We start from the raw sequence: 19,114 nt of genomic DNA, 5'->3' as shown, positions 1-19,114 counted from the left end.
CTCCATTTTTCTCTATCACCCGATGTCCGTCTGTCTGTCTCTCTCCAATCAGTAAACGTACTCAAATGACGAAAAACTTTTCTGGTGGGAATCGAAATGCCGCAGTTAATTTGGAAACCAGTCTGGGACTACCTTAAATGACTAAACAGAATTACTGTATGACCCAACAAATCCAAGCCACGTATTACACAGTATACATAGAATTTGAAACACATGTTCACACGAAAATTTATACATGAATGTTCATCGTGTTATTATCAGCCAAAAAGTGGATAAGATGTGGATAAGATGCGGCATATACCGGAGTTAGTTGGTCATAAAAGGGGCTGAGGCACTAACACACGCTACAAAAAGGATGAGCCCTGAAAACACTATGCAAAACAAAAGAAGCCAGACACAAAAGGCCAAATATTGTATGATGATGTTTATATGAAGTGCTGAGAATAGGCAAATCTGTAGAGAGAAGGTATTTTTCCTCATATAGATCTTGCACATTTTGTTAGGACTTCAACCTGTTTATTTGGGGGTGTGTGGCTAATGTTAATGGTGTTTTTAATTTCAAATTTCATTTTATTGCTGGTATATAAGAAAGTTATTTTTTGTGCATTAACCTCATAACATGTAATCCTTCTCTAATCACTTATTAGTTCCAGAAATTTTTAAAGTTTTAGTGGATTTTCTACAAAGATATCTGTGTCATTCATAAACAAGAACAGTTTATTTAGATTTGGTACCTAACTGCAGCATCTGCTAGGGGATATCTTACTAAAGTAAATTTAGTTTAGAATCTAACATAAATGCATCATTAACAAAGTAAATTATTACTGTTGCATTATTACTATCATTGAGGCATAAAAAAAAAGTTCAACACAGCAAGGCTATATTAACTACTGTCTGGGAAGAACTGAAACAAAAATCCAACATGGGATCAAATTTGACCATTTGAGTAGGCGTTTCCCTGTATATAAGCCTCTGGATTCCATGAAGTAATAAAACATAAAAACACTTAAATACTGACAACACATTGTAGACTTTCTTACAGAGGTGGAACTAATATTGGAGTAGAAATGTGTTCCCTACTAAAGTGAAAATGATGAGAATGTATTAGAAAAACGATGAATCTATGACATATTTTCCTGCAAAAAAGAATTTACAGCAAAAACTCCCAAGTCATGTTTGCATGCAAGGTTTCTAAAATCAGTGTATCTGGTTCTTCCAGTAAGTGGGGTTATGTAGTGATGTTATTCTTTGTTTTACACTATTCCCTCAATATTCACATGTGATCTATCATTTTCAGGTCATTGTATAAAAACAACTTTTTAGTACAGGACCCTTTGATTGGCTACTTATTGCTCTAAATATCATGCTGAACTTATGCTTTTCTATTGGCTTTTTCTTTGTGCAACATTGCTTTAAATTATTCTCCACTATCTTGACTTTGAATAAAAAGTTACATTTTGAGACAGCTATATTTCTTTCTGACTTAATTACATCTGTAAAAATGGGTATAATGTAAAGAAATAGTAAAATGAGAAATACTTTTTATGTAGGAAATCTTTTACTCACTAAGGAATATGTTTAAAGGATTATAAATGGGTGATTATACAATATTGGTAAAACACCAAAAATGCCAAATAAATTAAATAATTCTGCAAATGGCCCTAGCTTGGTGGCTCAATTGGTTAGAGAGTTGCCCTGAACACTAAAAAGTTACAGTTCAATCTCCGGTTGTGGTATGTACTGGAGGCAACCAATTGAGGTTTCTCTCTCACATTGATGTTACTCTCTCCTTTCTCTCTTTCTAGAAATGACACAACATATCTTTGAGTGGGGATTAAAAAAAACTTCCAGTTGAAATGGTCTCAGGGATGTTAGAGCAATTTCTCTTAGTATTAGGTGAGTAAAGGAGAACAAAGTGGAAGTGAAGAAAACCATTCTCACCTATGTACACTTTAGGGTTTCATATAAATGAACAAGTTACCTTGGGATATGGAATAATCTAGTAGTTTTTACATATGTTCAAATATTTAGTTAAAATTTTACTTGTCTTCTTCACATATACACATGTATACATATAAAATTCATTTTGTAATGACTGCTGTAACCATCACCAATTTTAATTTAAAATAATGTAGGCATTAGAAGATAATATTTTTGCTACTTTTATTATACTATGTAATATTTGTATTTTTTGAGATAAAAACATCAACATTCTATTTTAAATTTGTTCTTAAAAATATACAATATTGCACTTTAATTTTCAGCAGTTTAAGGAGTGGCTGAGTAAAAAAAATCATACAAGAAACTAGCTTTTATTTGCTTTATATTAAGCAAAGAGTTTTTTGTAAAAGCAGAACTTACAGTAGTGCCAAATAAACTAAATATTTATAGTGTCGCTATTCAAGCCTCACCTCTACAGGAAGATTCAGTTTATTGAATGCAAATATTATAAATCAAAGAACACACCTCTTGCTCCATTCTGCTGAACATTTTTAAGCCAAAGGGTATTGGTGTGACATGCTTTTTAATTTCTTTCTGAAGAGAAAATACATGGAAAGAATGCTTGTTTCTGAAGTTATCTAACCTGGGTCACTAAACGCTTTTACAGTGTTTCCCTACATGACTTGAAAAATCTCTGAACTAAAAATCAGAATTCCAAGATAAGCATTCTTTTTTTGTTTTGTTTTTCTGTAGGTATTTTCTTTTACAAGTACACAAGTTAGTTGGTTTTCAGTATGATTTCACAGTCAATATTAGTATATTTTCTAATATACATAGGACTGGCCAGGTGTCTGTCTGAATTATTTTTAACTTCTGTTACACTGTAGTGAAACTGTATACATTTATATTGATCTAGCATTTGCTATTCTACTTTTTAATTCCCAATTAGGTAAATACTCTAGAAAGCTCAGTATTTTTCATTTATCAAGCAATTAAGGAGACAGCTTTGAAAAGCTACTTGAAAAACTAAATACCAAGATTTAGACCTGCTTAACAGTATGTTAAACATTCAAAGGACCAAAAAAGAACATAAATAGAATGTATTTGTGATATAAATACATGACGCAGAGACATTCATTTTGGCACCACCTTACAAAAAGCCCCAGCAGTAGTTTATTACCCATCAGATCTTTGGGAATATTTAAAATGTCAACTATTAAACATTTACTTTTACTCCAGAGGAAAAATAATTCACAAATTTAAATTGGTATTTCAAAAGCAAAGGATTTCCTTTTGTTATTTTGTAATTTGATCTGCAGAATGAACAGTTAATTCAAAGTGTTAATTAGCAGCCAGTGTGTTAACTTTGCTCGTACATTGTAATCCCACCAAGAACTGATTATGGCAAGCAGTGATTTATTAGAGACAAATATGGTTTCTTCTTAAGCAACCATGAGCAATTGCATAGTTCTGTTCAGAGGACAAAGGTCAAAGTAGAGTTACAAAGGCATTAAAATATGTTAACTGAACTGAAATAGACTGTTGAAAAATCTATCTTGGGTAGATGTTAGTGTAAACTTAGAGGGAAAAAACAGTCATCAGCAAAAAGGTTTTCTTTAAAAATAGGTTAATGCTAAGAACAATAGCTTTTTAAAATTTCTGTTTAAAAATAAGCTTAATAAACAAGAATACAAATTTTAATTCAAAGCTTAGCTCTTTGAAATGCCCTATTCTCTTGCATACAGCAGAAAATACATTTTTCATAGTTGTTAATATTACATGTAAAAATGAGGCACTAGTTATACATATTTGAAGATATTCACACAAATAGGAGTTTCAGTTCCATCTGTACGTAGGCTGAAATTTGCTCAATGGGTTTTCGGTGGCAAAATATTCATGAAAATAAGTCTTCTGAAGGAGGTGCATAAGAGAAACCAACGAATGCATCATCAGCCTCCAGTACGCTGGCGTTCACTATAGAATAGTCAGAAGACACACACACAGAATATGGAACCGTTTCTTCTGTAAATGCAGCATCGAAGTTCCGAATGTCATCTGGTCCTGCCTAAAATATCAAAAAAAATGCTATTATTCATCTTCGCTTTTTTCATTAATTTAGCTCTTCATTAGAAACCCTTTATGAGTTTGTATATTTATTCCTGGCAAGTTCAGATGTATTGTTACTTCATCATGCTTTGAAACATTTTCTGCTTTTATTAGGTGAGGTCTTTCTAACAGGTAAGGTTCTTGTTGGCTGAGGAGAGGAGACAGAATGGTGAGGAAGGCTGGCTTAATAGAGTCCTCACCCATGTTAATGTGCATCTCAGTCCCTGCAACTACCTCCTTTCTCTCTACCCATCACCTCTAAGTTTAGAAAAGGGGTTAAGGTAGATTTTCACAGTAGTATTTTGCATTTGAACTTCCATTAAATGCCTTCTCAATTCTGGGTAGATGAAGCCTTCTAATGAAGGAATGAATGGACTGTAAGTAAAACCGTGAAAGGTAACTCTTATGCCCCAGAGGTCATTAAACATTCAGCTATGACACCACCTTACTTAGCTCTAAAGGCCTAAGGGGACCAGGAAACTGGGGAATGGAGCATGGTCTGCTTAGGTTCAAAGGCCATGGTTCTTAATCTTTTACAAATCTGTTACAAGCAAATGGCCTATGCCTTTCCAATGTACTTACAGATAAAAATTGGTTTACAAATTCAGGCGACTCATAGTTAAAGTCCGTCCCTGAAGCTCTAGTTCGCTCTACTCTAAGAGAAAGGGAAGCTTTAAAATGTTCAAGTCACTGAGCCTAACCAAGGTGAACGGAGAGGGATTTGGAGAAGATAGTATAAGCTAAGGATATAGTTAGCCTGGCAGTCTACAAACAGCAGAGCAGAGACCAGGGAAACCCAGAATGGCTCTATCCTTCTCTTTGAGAAATTCCCCCCTCTGAGAGGAAAATGAATACTAGAAATTATATATAAAATGTCATCAAATTCTTACATATAACCCTAGAAAGCATGGGTTATGGAATAAGACTAAGGTTTGAATTCTGGCTGTTAAATTTGCTAGCTATAATTCTTTATACAAACTACCCTATCTTTGTGACCTTATCTCCTCTTCTGTAAAATAAGAATACTGACACCTACCTGTTAAAGCTGTGATGATTTGGTGCATTAACACATAAAATTCCCAGAACCTGACATGTACAAGGTACTCAAAAAAGGATGACAATTTTTTTTTACATGACTTTATAAATATTTTGAGAACGCCCTTATGGCTTATGGCTAGTACTGAGAGGGACACTACTATAATTCTTATGTTAAGAGTGAGCAAAGACTCTGTCTTCCAAGTGGTCAAACTCTAGTTCTGCAACTTTAACTAAACTGTGGGCAAGTTGCTTCATCTTTTCTGTGCTTAAGTTCACTCATCAGTATTACGTGTAAAATTACAGTACTATTTCACAGGGTTAAGTAAAAGGATATAAGTACTGAGAACAGTGAGTGAGAATATCTACTTTATCCTACTATAGCTAACATTTTGATCTTTGTTAATTTCTTAGGTGAAAAATAGTAACTTGTTAGGGTTTTATTTTGCATTTCAATTGTCAGTTAGTTTGAACATTTTTTCATATATTTGAAAGTCACCTGTATTTATTTTACTATAAGTTTGTGTCTTTTGTCCATGTTTCTACTGGTTGTTGGTCTTTTTTTCTCATTGGCTTATAAAAATGCTTTATGTACTAAGGGAATTTTCCTCAGTTTGTTCTTTGTAGTCTTTTTTTGTTCATGCAGACATTTCTAAATTGTATATGGTCAAATTTACCAATTTTTCCTCTTACGGCTTTTCAGTGGTGGGTCTTGCTTTAAAAAGCTTAATTAATTAGTCATAGAAGGGCGGGAATCCAAAGCTGGAGGTGTCTGACTCTGAAGTCAACATTGTTTCCATTTCCAGTGTTGCTCAGGAGGAGTCCCTAACTCTTTAGTGTGCCTGATGACACATCTATTTGAGAATAATTAAACTCACTAGGACTCTGGATATAAAGAGAGAAAGACTGATGCTGTACCTAATGGAGTCACTCCTGGATGAGCTACATGAAATCAGTCAATCTACAAATACCATTACATTTATAGGTATACAATATCACACCTATTAATACTAGAGATGAGCTATGCACTGAAGCTGACTTTTCACAAAATATGAGTAGAAACAGAAAAATCAGTAGACTAAATAATATTTTCCTGCTCTAATTTACTAAAAAGAAACTATTTCAAGAGTTTCACAGGAACACCTAAAAACTTTAAATGAAAGTAAAGCAAATTCACCTATGATCTTATAACCCCAAATTGATCTTGGTTTATATTCTTTTCCAGTCTTTATATGTTATTGTTACTGCTGTAATCATAAATCACAAAAATGATTATTCTCATGTTTTCATTTAACATTATAAGGATTTTCCAAGTATCTACTTATTTTTATACTTATTATCATTATTGTAATTTACTTAACATGAAATGGCAATAGACCATACAAAAGCATGGAAAGAATAATAATTTTGGAATCAGGCAGAGATTTGAATCCTTGCTCTGCTACTTTTTACTCCAGCTATGTGACATCTTTGAATTTCCAATGATAAAATAAGTATATATAATAAGAATAGTAATAATAGTAACTTGGTAGCTTATCTGAGGAATAAGTTACATATTATAATGCATAAAAGTATATATGCTTATACATGAAGCTATGAACAGTAACATTATTATTGATCTAATGATTAATAAAAATTTCCCTATTGTTATATATTTATTTCACAAAATTTTCCATATCATTAATATTGTAAATAGGTCTTTGATACAGCTTTTCAGTTTTACAATAAAAATTATTTTTTAGGAACCATGTTTCTATTACTATATTTAACAAGTCAAGCTAACATAAACATTTTTATAACACTGTCTTACTATTTTCCAAAAACAATATAACAATTTACATTACCATTAATAATATTTGCCTGTACCTGGTTTTATATTAATCTAGAAAAAACTGCATTAGTGTTTATTTAAAATATTTGTTGATTTATATGTATGAAAATAATATCTGATAGTTACTTTGTCATCTTTTTTTTAAACCTATTGAGCTCATCTCTTTCTTATTCATGCTCAAAGAAACACTTCATAATTATTGTACTGGAAGTTATTTTTATCAGTCTAATATAACCATAATCTTTCTGGTCATCTTGAATTTATCAGTTGTACTTGACAACCCTGAGTGACATATTTCACAAATATTTACATACTGATTCAATCTCATTCAGGTTAGGTTTTGAGATCTTTGAGGTTAGATTATGATGAACTATAGTTCTACGTTTCACTGCTTTAGAAGGAAGGATTTGGACGTATACTTACCACATTAGGATTAAAGGGTGGTGGAATCTTCTTTTGTACAAGGTCAGTCCAACTGAGTGATTCAAAAAAGGGATGATTCTGAATTTCAAGCTAGATTAAAGAAATATATGTTTTTTTAACTAAGGCTTAAGAATATACATTAAGTACTCACTGAAGTATCTTATGAATCCAAACCACTAACACTTGGTCCCTCAATAATTCTTTTCAGATACATGTTTATGTTATTCATGTGGTAAAATGGTAGAGCAGAAGGACTACCTCAGCAGGCACGAAAGAGTCATATCCTCTTCACTATCAGTTTTTCCATAAGTAAAATGAAGTTAACATTTCTGCCTTAGATACTTAATGTGTTATTTTAAGGATAAATGAAGAATATAAAAATAAGAGTGGTATAAAAAGATGAAAGTACTACATAAATACAAAGAATTATTATTATCTGAATGGGGGAGGCAAAGAAGAAGTTAGGCAGGAGAGGTTTACACTGTGAGGCAGAGGTAAAGCCAAGATGATGAGCCCTACTCCCCGAGAATATTCCACTTTGGGTTGCTACTATCAAAATCGGCACAGAACTGATTCCAGCTTTCTCCCCCCCCCCAAAAGATGCTATGAAAGTGTATAAATAGGAACCATCCTAGTTTGGTGGCTTTAAAAAGTTGCCTTAAAGAAAGTGATGTCCGCCCTGGCTGGCGTAGCTCAGTGGATTGAGCGTGGGCTGGGAACCAAAGTGTCCCAGGTTCGATTCCCAGCCAGGGTACATTCCTGGGTTGCAGGCCATAACCCCCAGCAACCGCACATTGATGTCTGTGTCTGTCTGTCTGTCTGTCTCTCTCTCTCCCTCCCTTCCCTCTCTAAAAATAAATAAATAAAATCTTAAAAAAAAAAAAAAGAAAGTGATGTCCGACCAGAATTCTGAAACATGAGTAAAAATTAGCCAGACAAAAGAATTTGGTATGTGGGACACAAAACAAAAAGCAACAAACAAACAAAACAAACTCATGGTCACAGAAAATGGAAGAGGGTGGGGGAGAATGAAGAGGATAAAGGGAGACTGGACTTTGGGTGGTGAGCACACAATGTAATACACAAATGATGTATTACAGAACTGTACAATATTTGAATCTTATATAATCTTATTAACCAATGTCACCCCAATAAATTTAATAAGAATATTTTAAAGCAGTGTAAAGAAATAATTACCTAATATATTAAATTTATAGTCATATAAGAGAATATTGATATAGAAAGATAGATCTCCAGGAAAAATGATAAAAACAGGTATAGAACAGAGTACATTGTGCTCTCATTTGTGTAAAAAGAAACTGGCTGAAGGGGATGGGAATTTGCTGAGAGGATTAAAAAATAGAAAAAATATTGATAGTGATGACTTCTGGAGAATGAGCTAGAGATATGGGATAGGAGGTTACATTTTTCATGTGCATTCTGAAAAATTATTTGAATTGTTACATATGTTTTTTTAATATATTTTATTGATTATGCTATTACAGTTGTCCCATTTCCCCCCTTCTCTCCCCTCCACCCTGTACCCCCTCTCCTACCCACGTTCCCCCCCTTTAGTTCGTGTCCATGTGTCATACTTATGAGTTCTTTAGCTTCTACATTTCCCGTACTATTCTTGCTCTCCCCCTATCTATTTTCAACCTACATTCTATGCTACTTATTCTCTATACCTTTTCCCCCTCTCTCCTCCTCCCACCCCCCTGCTGCTAACCCTCCATGTGCCCTCCATTTCCGTGGTTCTGTTCCTATTCTAGTTGTTTACTTAGTTTCTTTTGGTTTTGCCTTAGGTGTGGTTGTTAATAATTGTGAGTTTGCTGTCCTTTTACTATACATGTCTTTTCTTTATCTTCTTTTCTTAGATAAGTCCCTTTAGCATTTCATAAAATAAGGGCTTGGTGATGATGAACTCCTTTAACTTGACCTTATCTGAGAAGCACTTTATCTGCCCTTCCATTCTAAATGAAAGCTTTGCTGGATAGAGCAATCTGGGATGTAGGTCCTTGTCTTTCATGATTTGGAATATTTCTTTCCAGCCCCTTCTTGCCTGTAAGGTCTCTTTGGAGAAATCAGCTGACAGTCTGATGGGAACTCCTTTGTAGGTGACTGTCCCCTTATCTCTTGCTGCTTCTAGGATTCTCTCTTTCATTTTTACCTTGGCTAATGTAATTATGATGTGCCTTGGTGTGCTTCTTCTTGGGTCCAACTTCTTTGGGGCTCTCTGAGCTTCTTGCATTTCTTGGAAGACTGTTCCCTTTGCCAGATTGGGAAAGTTCTCCTTTATTATTTGTTCAAATACATGCTCAATTTGTTGCTTTTCCCCTTCCCATTCTGGTACCCCTATAATTCAGATATTGGAACGTTTAAAGGTATCCTGGATGCTCTTAAGCTTTTCCTCGTTTTTTTGAACTCTTATTTCATCATGCTTTTCTACTTGGTTGATTCTATCTTTCTTCTGGTCCATTGTATTGTTCTGAGACTCAGATTCCTTCCTTTCACTATTGGCTCTCCTCCGTATATCTTCCTGCATCTCTTTTATGGTAACCTGCATCCTTTCATCTAAACTGCACCCAAAATCAACCAATTCCGTGAACTTTCTGATCACCAGTGTTTTGAACTGTGCATCTGATAGATTGGCTATTTCTTGGTTGCTCAAAAGGATGAGTCCTGGGGGACTGATTTGTTCTGTTGGAAACATATCTTTCCCTGTCTCTCCTTTTTTTTTTCCGGTCTGGTTGCTCTTGTTTTGGTGGGGGTCGGAGCCTTAGGTGTTCATCGGGGCTGGGCACCCCAGTCGCTAGGTTGTGACGTTATATGTGGGGGCGGGGGCGGGAGCGGGGACGGGAGGGAACAATGGCAGTGGTTCCGTTCTCCTGGGCTCAGACCCTTCCCTGGGATCCTGGGCTGCGAGCTCTGCCCTGGTCCACAATCGCTGCCTCACTGGGTCCACCAGCTGCAGCTTGCATACTCAGGGATCACCGCTGCGTTCTTGCACCCCAGATGGCTGTTTTGCTGATTTCACGCCAAATTTTCCCCGACCTCCGCGCACCGCCGACCCGTGCCAGCCCTGCGCCCGTCCAGCTCGTCTTCTCCTACCAGTCTGGATGTACGGGTCTACTTCAACTTCTTGGCTGTCCGACTTCCATTCAGATAAATCCTCTGTCAGTTCTGAGTGTTATTCTGTCTGTAAATTATTGTTGTTCTAATCTTGGTTGTGTGAGGAAGTACGGTGCGTCTACCTATCCCTCCATCTTGCCGGAAGTCCTGTTACATGTGTTTTCTTTAAAAAATACCAATAAATACATAAATGTAAAAAACAAACAAACAAAATAAAAAAGAATGATTCTCGGATTTCTGTCCTGGGGATCACAGAATGTAGATAGCACAAGTTCAATTTTGAGCATGCTGTGTTTGAGGTATTCTTAAGAAACCCAAGGTGTGGTGATGAATAGGCAGATGCAATATGAATCCAGAGTTCAGAAGAGAGGTCTAGACTGAAGATAAAAATGTGTGAGACCAAGGCAAGTAGGTAAAGCCACAGGGAACACTGAGAGTGTTCAGGAAGACAGCACAGTAGAAGAAAAGAGGGTTTCAGGACAACCACAAGGAACTGCAACACTTAACAGTCAGGTTGAAGAGGAGGTGCTCACACTGGAGATTATGGAGCAGGGCCTAGAAATACAGAAAGGATAGCAAAAGATGAGTGTGTGCTCTTGCAGAACCTAGGGAACAAAAGAGTGTTGGAAGTTTAAATGCTGCTGAGAATGCAAGCTGAGGAATAAAAGTATTCAGTAATTGTAGTAGCTATTTCATGGTAAATTGAGAAATGAGACAAGTCTGGGAAAGGAAGAATTCATACAAAAACTTCCAACACAGTTGGCTATGAAGGGAAAAAAGAATATTACCCTGCAGTATCAACTCTACTGGGTCAAGGGTTTTTGGTTTGTTTTAAGAAGCAGGAGACTTGATAATGTTTAACTATTGACTGGAAGGAACTAGAACAAAAGGGAGCAATTATCTGTGCAGAAAAAAAGCTTGCACAGGATTCCCTACAAGGGGTTGGGACCCTGCACAGGCAGAAACTGATCTTGTCCACTATAACAGGAAGAAGGAAAGGACCAGAGCAAGGTGCATGTAGGTCTGCAAATTTGGTAGCAGGAAGCTGAGTTAGTTCTGCTCTGCCAATTCTACTTTCCCTATAAAATGAAAGGCAAAACCATCTGCTAAAAGTGAAAGAAAAGGAATCTGAAAATCTGGAGAGAAGGTCTGAAAGATTTAATATAGAAAGCAGGACAGTAAGCTGGAGACAGAAGGACAGGAGCACTACCAGGCAGTGGTGAAGCACAGAGACATTAAAGACTACGACTTCACAGCGTTTCCAACATGCCTGTGTGATATTGTGATTTATAATATAAAATACATCCAGTTTCTGGCACAGAGCTCTGGAATATCTTAAGTGATGAGAGTGACACTAGTGTCTCTTCTTAAGTTAATGAGGTAACTTTTGGACCCCACACAAAGATAGGGGTTGCCAAGAGAGCCAATCAAGTGCTTAGAGAGTTAAATCTTGAAGTTCCAACCCTCCCCTTCAAACCTTTGGGGAGGAGAAAGAAGCTGAAAGTTGAATCAATAGTCAAAGGCCAATAACATATTCAATTATGGCTATGTAATGAAGCTTCCGTAAAAAGCCAAAAGGACATTGTATTGGTCTTTTATCAGAGAGCTTCCACATTGGCACACAAGAATACTTCACTGTGACACTTCACCAGGCCCTAAGCTCCATGAGAACAGAAGCTCCTTAGTTTGGGGCCTTGCCTTATACATCTCTTTACCTGGCTGTTGATTTATATCACTTGTAATAAATTGGTAATCTAGTCAGTAAATGGGTTTTCTTGAATTCTGTGAGCTGTTCTAGCACATTAATCAAACCCAAGGAGGGGGTCATGGGAACTGCTGGTTTATGGTCAGTCTGTCAGAAGCACAGGTAACAGCCTGCGCTTGTAACTGGTATGTGAAACGGAGGGCAGTCTGGTGGGGCTGAGCCATTTACTTGTGGAATCTGCTTCTATCTCTGAGTAGTGTCAGAGCTAACACTGTCAACTCTGGTGTCTGAGAACTGCTTGTTGGAATGGCAAAACCTCCACATATACACACATTGAAACTGGTACCAAAACCTCTTTAGTGTTAATGCTGGTTTCCAGTGGCAAATGCTTTGGAGTAAAAAAACTTAACTAAGGTATATTTACCAAGTTTCCCACCATTGTATTTAGTTTTAATTGTGTGACAAGTTTCACTTCATAAAGTATTTCCTTCTATTTGATTCTTTTTAAACACTGCAATCTGTTTTGTATTAATTTCTGCTAGAATCATAGACACCTCCTCCTCAGTGACTCCTCCCCAAAGGACCAAAAAGGCCTCTTGAGTGGCTATAAACATCTCATATAAACACTTAATTAAAAACTATCATTTTACTGGTGTGTACAAAGATTGCTTGTTAGTGTAGACACACAGACACACAAACACACTGGAAGTGGGTCCAGGAACCCTTTTTAGCTGAGCTGTGGAACTTCTTCAGCAATGTACAGCAGCCCAGAGATGACAGTTTGATTCATCCATGATTGTGATTTCTAAATTCAATAAAAGGACGGGCGCAAGGAGCTGTGAAGTATTAGAAAGACTGACTGAAAGAAAAGACTGTAGAATCCAAGCTGGATAAAGAACTGTTGACAGAGCCACCTGCTGAATGGGGAGTGTGGGAGGGGAAAATCAGTAGTAGACAAGTTTTTTATTCACATCTCAAGTTCAAGATTGATAAACAGCTCCCAAGAATTTTTGAGAAATTTAAATGAACTTAAAAGTTCATGTTCCTCAACAGTTTATGAATACTGACACACTAATATAGCACTGGTAACAATGCTAGCAATTTACCCTGCTGTTTAAAAGAAAACCTGCAGATTCCACAATTATCTCAGGGAGGTATCACCAAATTCTCAGAAAAAAAGTGATTTAATGTTCAAGGAAAAATGCATTGCCTCACGCAGTCACGTAGCACTTAAATTCTTGTTAAACCACATGACATAGAAGTTCAGGTAATCAAAAAATGCATGCCCGGGATGGGAGTAAAAGACAGAAAACTGTACTTGAACAACACTTCAAATTTTTAAAAATGTTTAAAAAATTTTTTTAAATAAATGTATGCCATAACTTTTTTAAAAGAAAGAAGAAAAAATGCTGATAGATAAAAATCAAATAAATAATAGAGTGTGAAAGTTGGATGTGAGAGGTGGAGAGGAGAGGATCAAATTGTTGCAGAGATCAAATAAGAGGATGCTTGTGCAATTGCTTAAATTCTGTGCAGTTCTACATAAATAAACACTGGTGAAAACTGTTGCAACAAGTTATGCATTTTCTTGGTGCTCTTCCCTGAGAACTGTATTCATCCCATTACATAACACATAAAACAAGGCTCTGTCTTCAAATTATAAATAAGCTTAAACAAAGTGGGAAAGATATACATACAAAGTCTTCTTTGGCACCAAGCCGATTTTGCCTGTCTTTTTCTAGGAGTTCTTCCAGAATGGACCAAGCTGTGAGGCTCACTCCTGGCCTTAGATTTAGGGGCTTGTGAAGAATGTTGTCATACATTTCAGCAACATCTCGGCAATAAAAAGGAGGCTTAAAAATAAAAAGCAAAATAAAGTTGGTGTTAACCGAACTATGCCAAAATGTCTGGGTTAAAACAGCTGGATTTAGCCTTGATCTACAGGGAGCAAACTGGGTCTGGACAACTGCAGAAAGGCACAGCCCTCTTTGGGCGAGCACATCTGCAGGGCACCTCCTGATGTGAAGGGATTCTAAAACCCAGCCAACTAGAGAGCTTACACATGTTCACAGAATAATTTAGGGCCCGTCTGTTCAGTAACACCTTGTGGATAAGTGTCAATTATATAAAACTTGTAACCGTATCTGTTTTAAAGAAGACAACCACGAGCCTCATCATAGGCTTCTGATAGAATTTTTGGAAATAGAGATCCAATATGAAATAATTTCTTGAGCCTTGGGAATACACTAATTAAAACAGAGATTTCCAGCTAAGATGGAGACCTGAAGTTTGTGCTCCTTCCTCAGTACTGTGGCAGTGATAGCATTCTGGGAGTACTCTGAGGGAAGAAAAACTATAATTTTTACTTTTTAGAATCTAGCTTGATTTTAATATAGTGAATATAAATCTCATTAAAGAAGTATATTTTTCAAATGTTCCCTTTTGAATCAACTGCTTTTTTATACACAATGATAACATTTTATACTTTCAAAGTTGTCAAAAGGAATTTAAAGGATTCAGAAATATCAGGATGGCAAATACCCAGCACTTAAACAAAGGTAAGGTATAAAGTGGTTATCAGGTGTCCTAAGTCACTGGCATCACCAGGAAACTAGATCTATTAACAAGTGGACCTTGGTCAAGGGCAAAGAAAGTGCTGGAGGTCAGGAGAATCTGTCATTCATTCAAAGTCAGCAACATGAGACAAATGCTCCTAAATGTACCTACTGTGTTGAATTTCACAGAGAGCTCCCCAGTTTTCAGGGAGGGGGGAAAACCCCCCCAAAACAAAACAAAATAACAAGCCCCAGATCAGTTGATGGTGGTATTTAGTTTAGTAGGGGCAGCATGGCGGGGTTGGTGGGGAGAGGGAGGGAATGGTTGGGGATGATTGGAGGGTCCCAGCTTGAGCCAGTTGGGCACTCATGGGACCACAAAGAGAGCCTAGATAAGATTCCAAATATTTCAAAAAGTCTAAATAAAAGCATATATTATTCCTATTAGGATATGCAAGCCAACTCTAAATGCCCAAACTGTTTGCTTTTGGTTGGCGTATTAACTCAATGCTCAGTGTAGTAAGACAAATGTACTCAAGTTAATCTGAAGCTCTGGCTGGTCTTAAATGTCTTTAATTAATAAAAACTGAGGAAACATTACTCAGTAAGCATCACTTTTTTAATGAAATTTTAAGACATGTATATATGATGAATGGAAGACAGGGTTGGTTCCCAGTGATGGAAAAAATGGAGCGCCAGTGTATTAATCAAATCCTATAAAAACAAAATACCAGGCAAAACTCAAAAGGCATTATCTTCTAATAAACACAAAAATCTTTTTCCTTTCTGTCTTTTTGAAATTAGGCAGAATGATGATTGGGATAAACTGAATGAAAAGTGGATAATTTGAATGTTACCGCTATGTGCCCATTTCTGAAGGAAATGCAAGAGGGATGAGAATACCTGAAGTAGTAATTAGTATGACAGAGAAAAATTACATTTAAAAATTGGAGCAGAATGAAAAGTTTTTCTTTTTATGCATACATGGTTCTGGGTTTGTTTTTTCACCAGATTACTACTGCTCTGTTAGTGTTATCTAAGTGTCCATAACACTATTAAAAGAGAAAGAGAAAAGAGAAAATGTAAGTCAATTATAAATATATTGGAAAAATAATGAAAGAGTAGAAATACATACCAATCCATACAGCATTTCATACAAAACAGCACCGAGGCACCACCAATCTACCGTATTGTCATAGGGCTGTTTTCTGATTACTTCAGGTGCTAGATACTATAGAAAAGATTAAATATTGGAGCAACTCAATAAACAAAACAAAATATAGGAATAATTGAGAAACTTAACAAATTTTAGGTGTTACTATCACACTAAAAACATATCTAGATTTTCAATTGATTGGGTATTTTCATTTTATATTAGTGGTTATTCAAAATCCATTGGGATATTCTTCAAAATACACCTATTCAAACACTTCCCCCAGAAAATGAGATGCAGTTAGGACAAACAGAAGAGGGCAGCAGGTGTAGAATCTGTAGTACAAAGTCATAAAGTAGGTATTATATTATGTGGGGGGAGAGTCTTTTAGAAGATTAGTTTATCTTAAAAATTCCTGTGGAAATTACCAATAATTGTTTCTCCTGAAGAAAGAATTCCTAATGTGGCAATTATAATTCATTTTTTCTTTTCAATGAAAGAAAAAAATAAATTGCATTCTTCTTAGAAAATTACAGTTGTCATTCTCTGACATATTATTTAGAAATGTCAAGTTATTAGATAGCTACTGACATTTTAACTTGTGAAATACTTAAACTAATCACCATTTCATACATTAAGATGGTAAATTTGAATTATAGATTTCAAAAAATATATTTTTCTCTCCCCATATGAAGGAAAGAATTTCTTCTTAAGCCTTGTTTTGTGCTAAAAAAAATGGCAAAATTAAAAGGGTTTAATAATTTCTGATCACATTTAGATTTACATGACAAAAAACCCAAATTGTGTTTCCTTTCTAAAAACTACAGGACTTAAAGATTTTGTTAACTATGAAATGAATACAGTCACAAAAAATGTTTCTTCAGACATAAACCAAAGTAGAATGGTTACAAGTATACACAAGAACTGGGGTTAGAAATTAAAAAATACATTTTAAGGTACTTTTTAAAAAATATTTTATTTATTTCTTTTTAGACAGAGGGGAAGGGAGGGAGAAAGAGAGGGAAAAAAACATCAACATTTGGTTGCCCCTCACATGTCTCCCCACCAGGGACTTGGCCTGCAACCCAGGCATATGCCCTGACTGGGAATCAAACTGGTGACCCTTTGGTTCACAGGCCAGCACTCAATCCACTAAGCCACACCAGCTGGGGTTTAAGGTACTTTTAATTAGGTTTATGATCTTCATTACAAGTCTTATGTGAGCCATTTTATCACACATTTTCAATAATATTTGCCATTACTCTACAATAATGATGAAATACTACCTGGTACCTAAGATCACTATAACTACATTAAAATTAGGACAGTTTAAAATAAACTAAATGTGTGTGCATGTATGTGAGAGGGAATAAAAAGTGTTTAACATAAACTGTAAGGATTATTATTATTGTCTCCAATAGAAAGGTGATACTTTTCTGCTAGCTAATGTGATCGGAGAATGGGATGTTTGGGTTAATAAATTCTGATTTGGAAGTTTCTCCCCATCTCCACTGTCATACTTTCCTCTGTTAATAAACACTTAATTTTATTATGAAATATTTAACCATACAGAAAAATAATAAAATATAATAGAAACCAGTAAGGCTGCCACCTAAATATAGGCAACATCAACCTTTGCCATATTTGCTTTAACTTATTTTTTAAAAGAGCTTTGTTAAGATAGTCACAAACTATGCAATCCACCCATTTAAAGTATACAACTCAATGGCTTTTAATATACTTAGAGTTGTGCAAATATTAGTACAATTTTAGGACATTTTTATCACTGATTTGTGATTTTATTTTTAAGCATTAGAAATATAATAAAATGCTTAAAAAATCTAAGGTAAGCATTTAACATTAAAGATAAGTATAATTTATACCTTTGTTGGGTAATCTGGTAATATCTCACAATTATAGTTAAAAATACCAACTATAAATAAACTTTAAATGTTCAAAGGGATGATTATCAGATATTTTCAATTGGTGGAAGCTGAAATGATAATTTTTATTCTACTTTTCTGATTCCAAATTTTGCATACGCAATTTGTGATTCATTTCTTCATTTTATTTGTGATTATGTGAATGACAAATGAGACATACTTCTTACCTCTGGTGTCCCACAAAATGTTGTTGTGGTGTCAGAAATAGCAATTCCTTCTTTACAAAGCCCAAAATCTGTTAAGACAACATGTCCCTGAGAAATACAGGGGCAGTAAGACAAAACAATGTATGAACATAAACGGACAATTTTAAAAACCGCTTTATTTAGAAATAATTATAGACCCAAAGGCAAACTGCAAAAACAGTAAATTGAGTTCCCTGTATCGCTCACCCAGCTTCCCCCAATGCTGACTGACATCTTATACAACTGTAGTATGATATCAAAATTGGGAAACTGACATCGGTACACATTATTACCCAGACTGCCAACCTTATTAAGTTCTCAGGCCTGCATTTGTACAGGCCTGCATTTGTGTGTGGAAGTACATGTAGTTCTATGTAATAGAGATGTGCAGATTCATGAACCTACTACCACAATCAAGACAGAACTGTATCCATCATCCCAAAGGAGCAAACCTTGGTGGTACCCCTTTATCTTTGCACTCCCCTATTCCCTCAGTTCCTGTGCCCTTACAACCACTAATCCAATGTCTAACTCTATAGTTTTGTCATTTCAAGAATGCTACATAAAATGGAATCACACACTGTGGAACCTTTGAGGATGACTTTTTCCAGTAAGCATAACAACAACAAAAATTGACAACTAGATTTTTAAAAGACAATACTTACTATTGAATCCAAAAGAATATTTTCTGGTTTCAAGTCTCTATCAAATTAAAAAAGAAAAAAGAAAAGCAAACCTGAGTATTAGCTGAAATAAAATAATAAAAAGGCATTTTTACAAATAATATTTTTAAAACTTACCTATACACTATTTTGATGGAGTGCAAGTAACCCAATGCACTGGCAATTTCAGCAGCATAAAACCTTGCTCTGTGTTCAGGAAAGGACCGTTCTCTTTGTAAGTGAAAAAACAGCTATAAAATTTAAAAAAAAAGGAATATTAAGATAATTCACACATAGGATGATACAGATTCTATAAATATGAAAGCAGGATTTTTGTTACTTTGAATGTGAGATAAAAATGCACCAAAGCACGGAACTGTGACTCTCCCTTGCCTGCTTCCCCAACCTAGCAATCACTGTCTCTCTTCAACCACATATCTTTC

At 35.5% G+C, this 19,114-nt stretch overlaps 1 protein-coding gene across 8 annotated transcripts in view; it reads right to left on the bottom strand.

The window, feature by feature from the left end:
• Positions 1 to 2,310: 2,310 nt before the first annotated feature.
• The window catches only part of SGK3 (serum/glucocorticoid regulated kinase family member 3), a 122,595-nt gene continuing 105,791 nt past the window's right edge, over positions 2,311 to 19,114 (bottom strand). For 6 of the 8 annotated variants that reach the window (XM_036031183.1, XM_036031181.1, XM_028533990.2 and 3 more), the window contains 7 exons: positions 18,810 to 18,922; positions 18,675 to 18,711; positions 17,992 to 18,078; positions 15,864 to 15,959; positions 13,871 to 14,026; positions 7,337 to 7,426; positions 2,311 to 4,006 (listed from right to left, as the gene is read on the bottom strand). In XM_036031183.1, coding sequence (XP_035887076.1) covers positions 3,836 to 4,006; positions 7,337 to 7,426; positions 13,871 to 14,026; positions 15,864 to 15,959; positions 17,992 to 18,078; positions 18,675 to 18,711; positions 18,810 to 18,922 — 750 coding nt within the window. In that variant the 3' untranslated portion in view covers positions 2,311 to 3,835. Of the gene's footprint in view, positions 4,007 to 7,336; positions 7,427 to 13,870; positions 14,027 to 15,863; positions 15,960 to 17,991; positions 18,079 to 18,674; positions 18,712 to 18,809; positions 18,923 to 19,114 lie in introns of those variants that run through there. The other 2 variants (XM_028533989.2, XM_036031185.1) reach the window with 2 other exon arrangements.

The sequence above is a fragment of the Phyllostomus discolor genome, chromosome 7 (assembly GCF_004126475.2).
Source record: "Phyllostomus discolor isolate MPI-MPIP mPhyDis1 chromosome 7, mPhyDis1.pri.v3, whole genome shotgun sequence".
Taxonomy (NCBI): Eukaryota; Metazoa; Chordata; class Mammalia; order Chiroptera; family Phyllostomidae; genus Phyllostomus; species Phyllostomus discolor.
The sequence above is the reverse complement of the archived record's forward strand: the minus strand, read 5'-3'. Positions and strand labels throughout refer to the sequence as shown.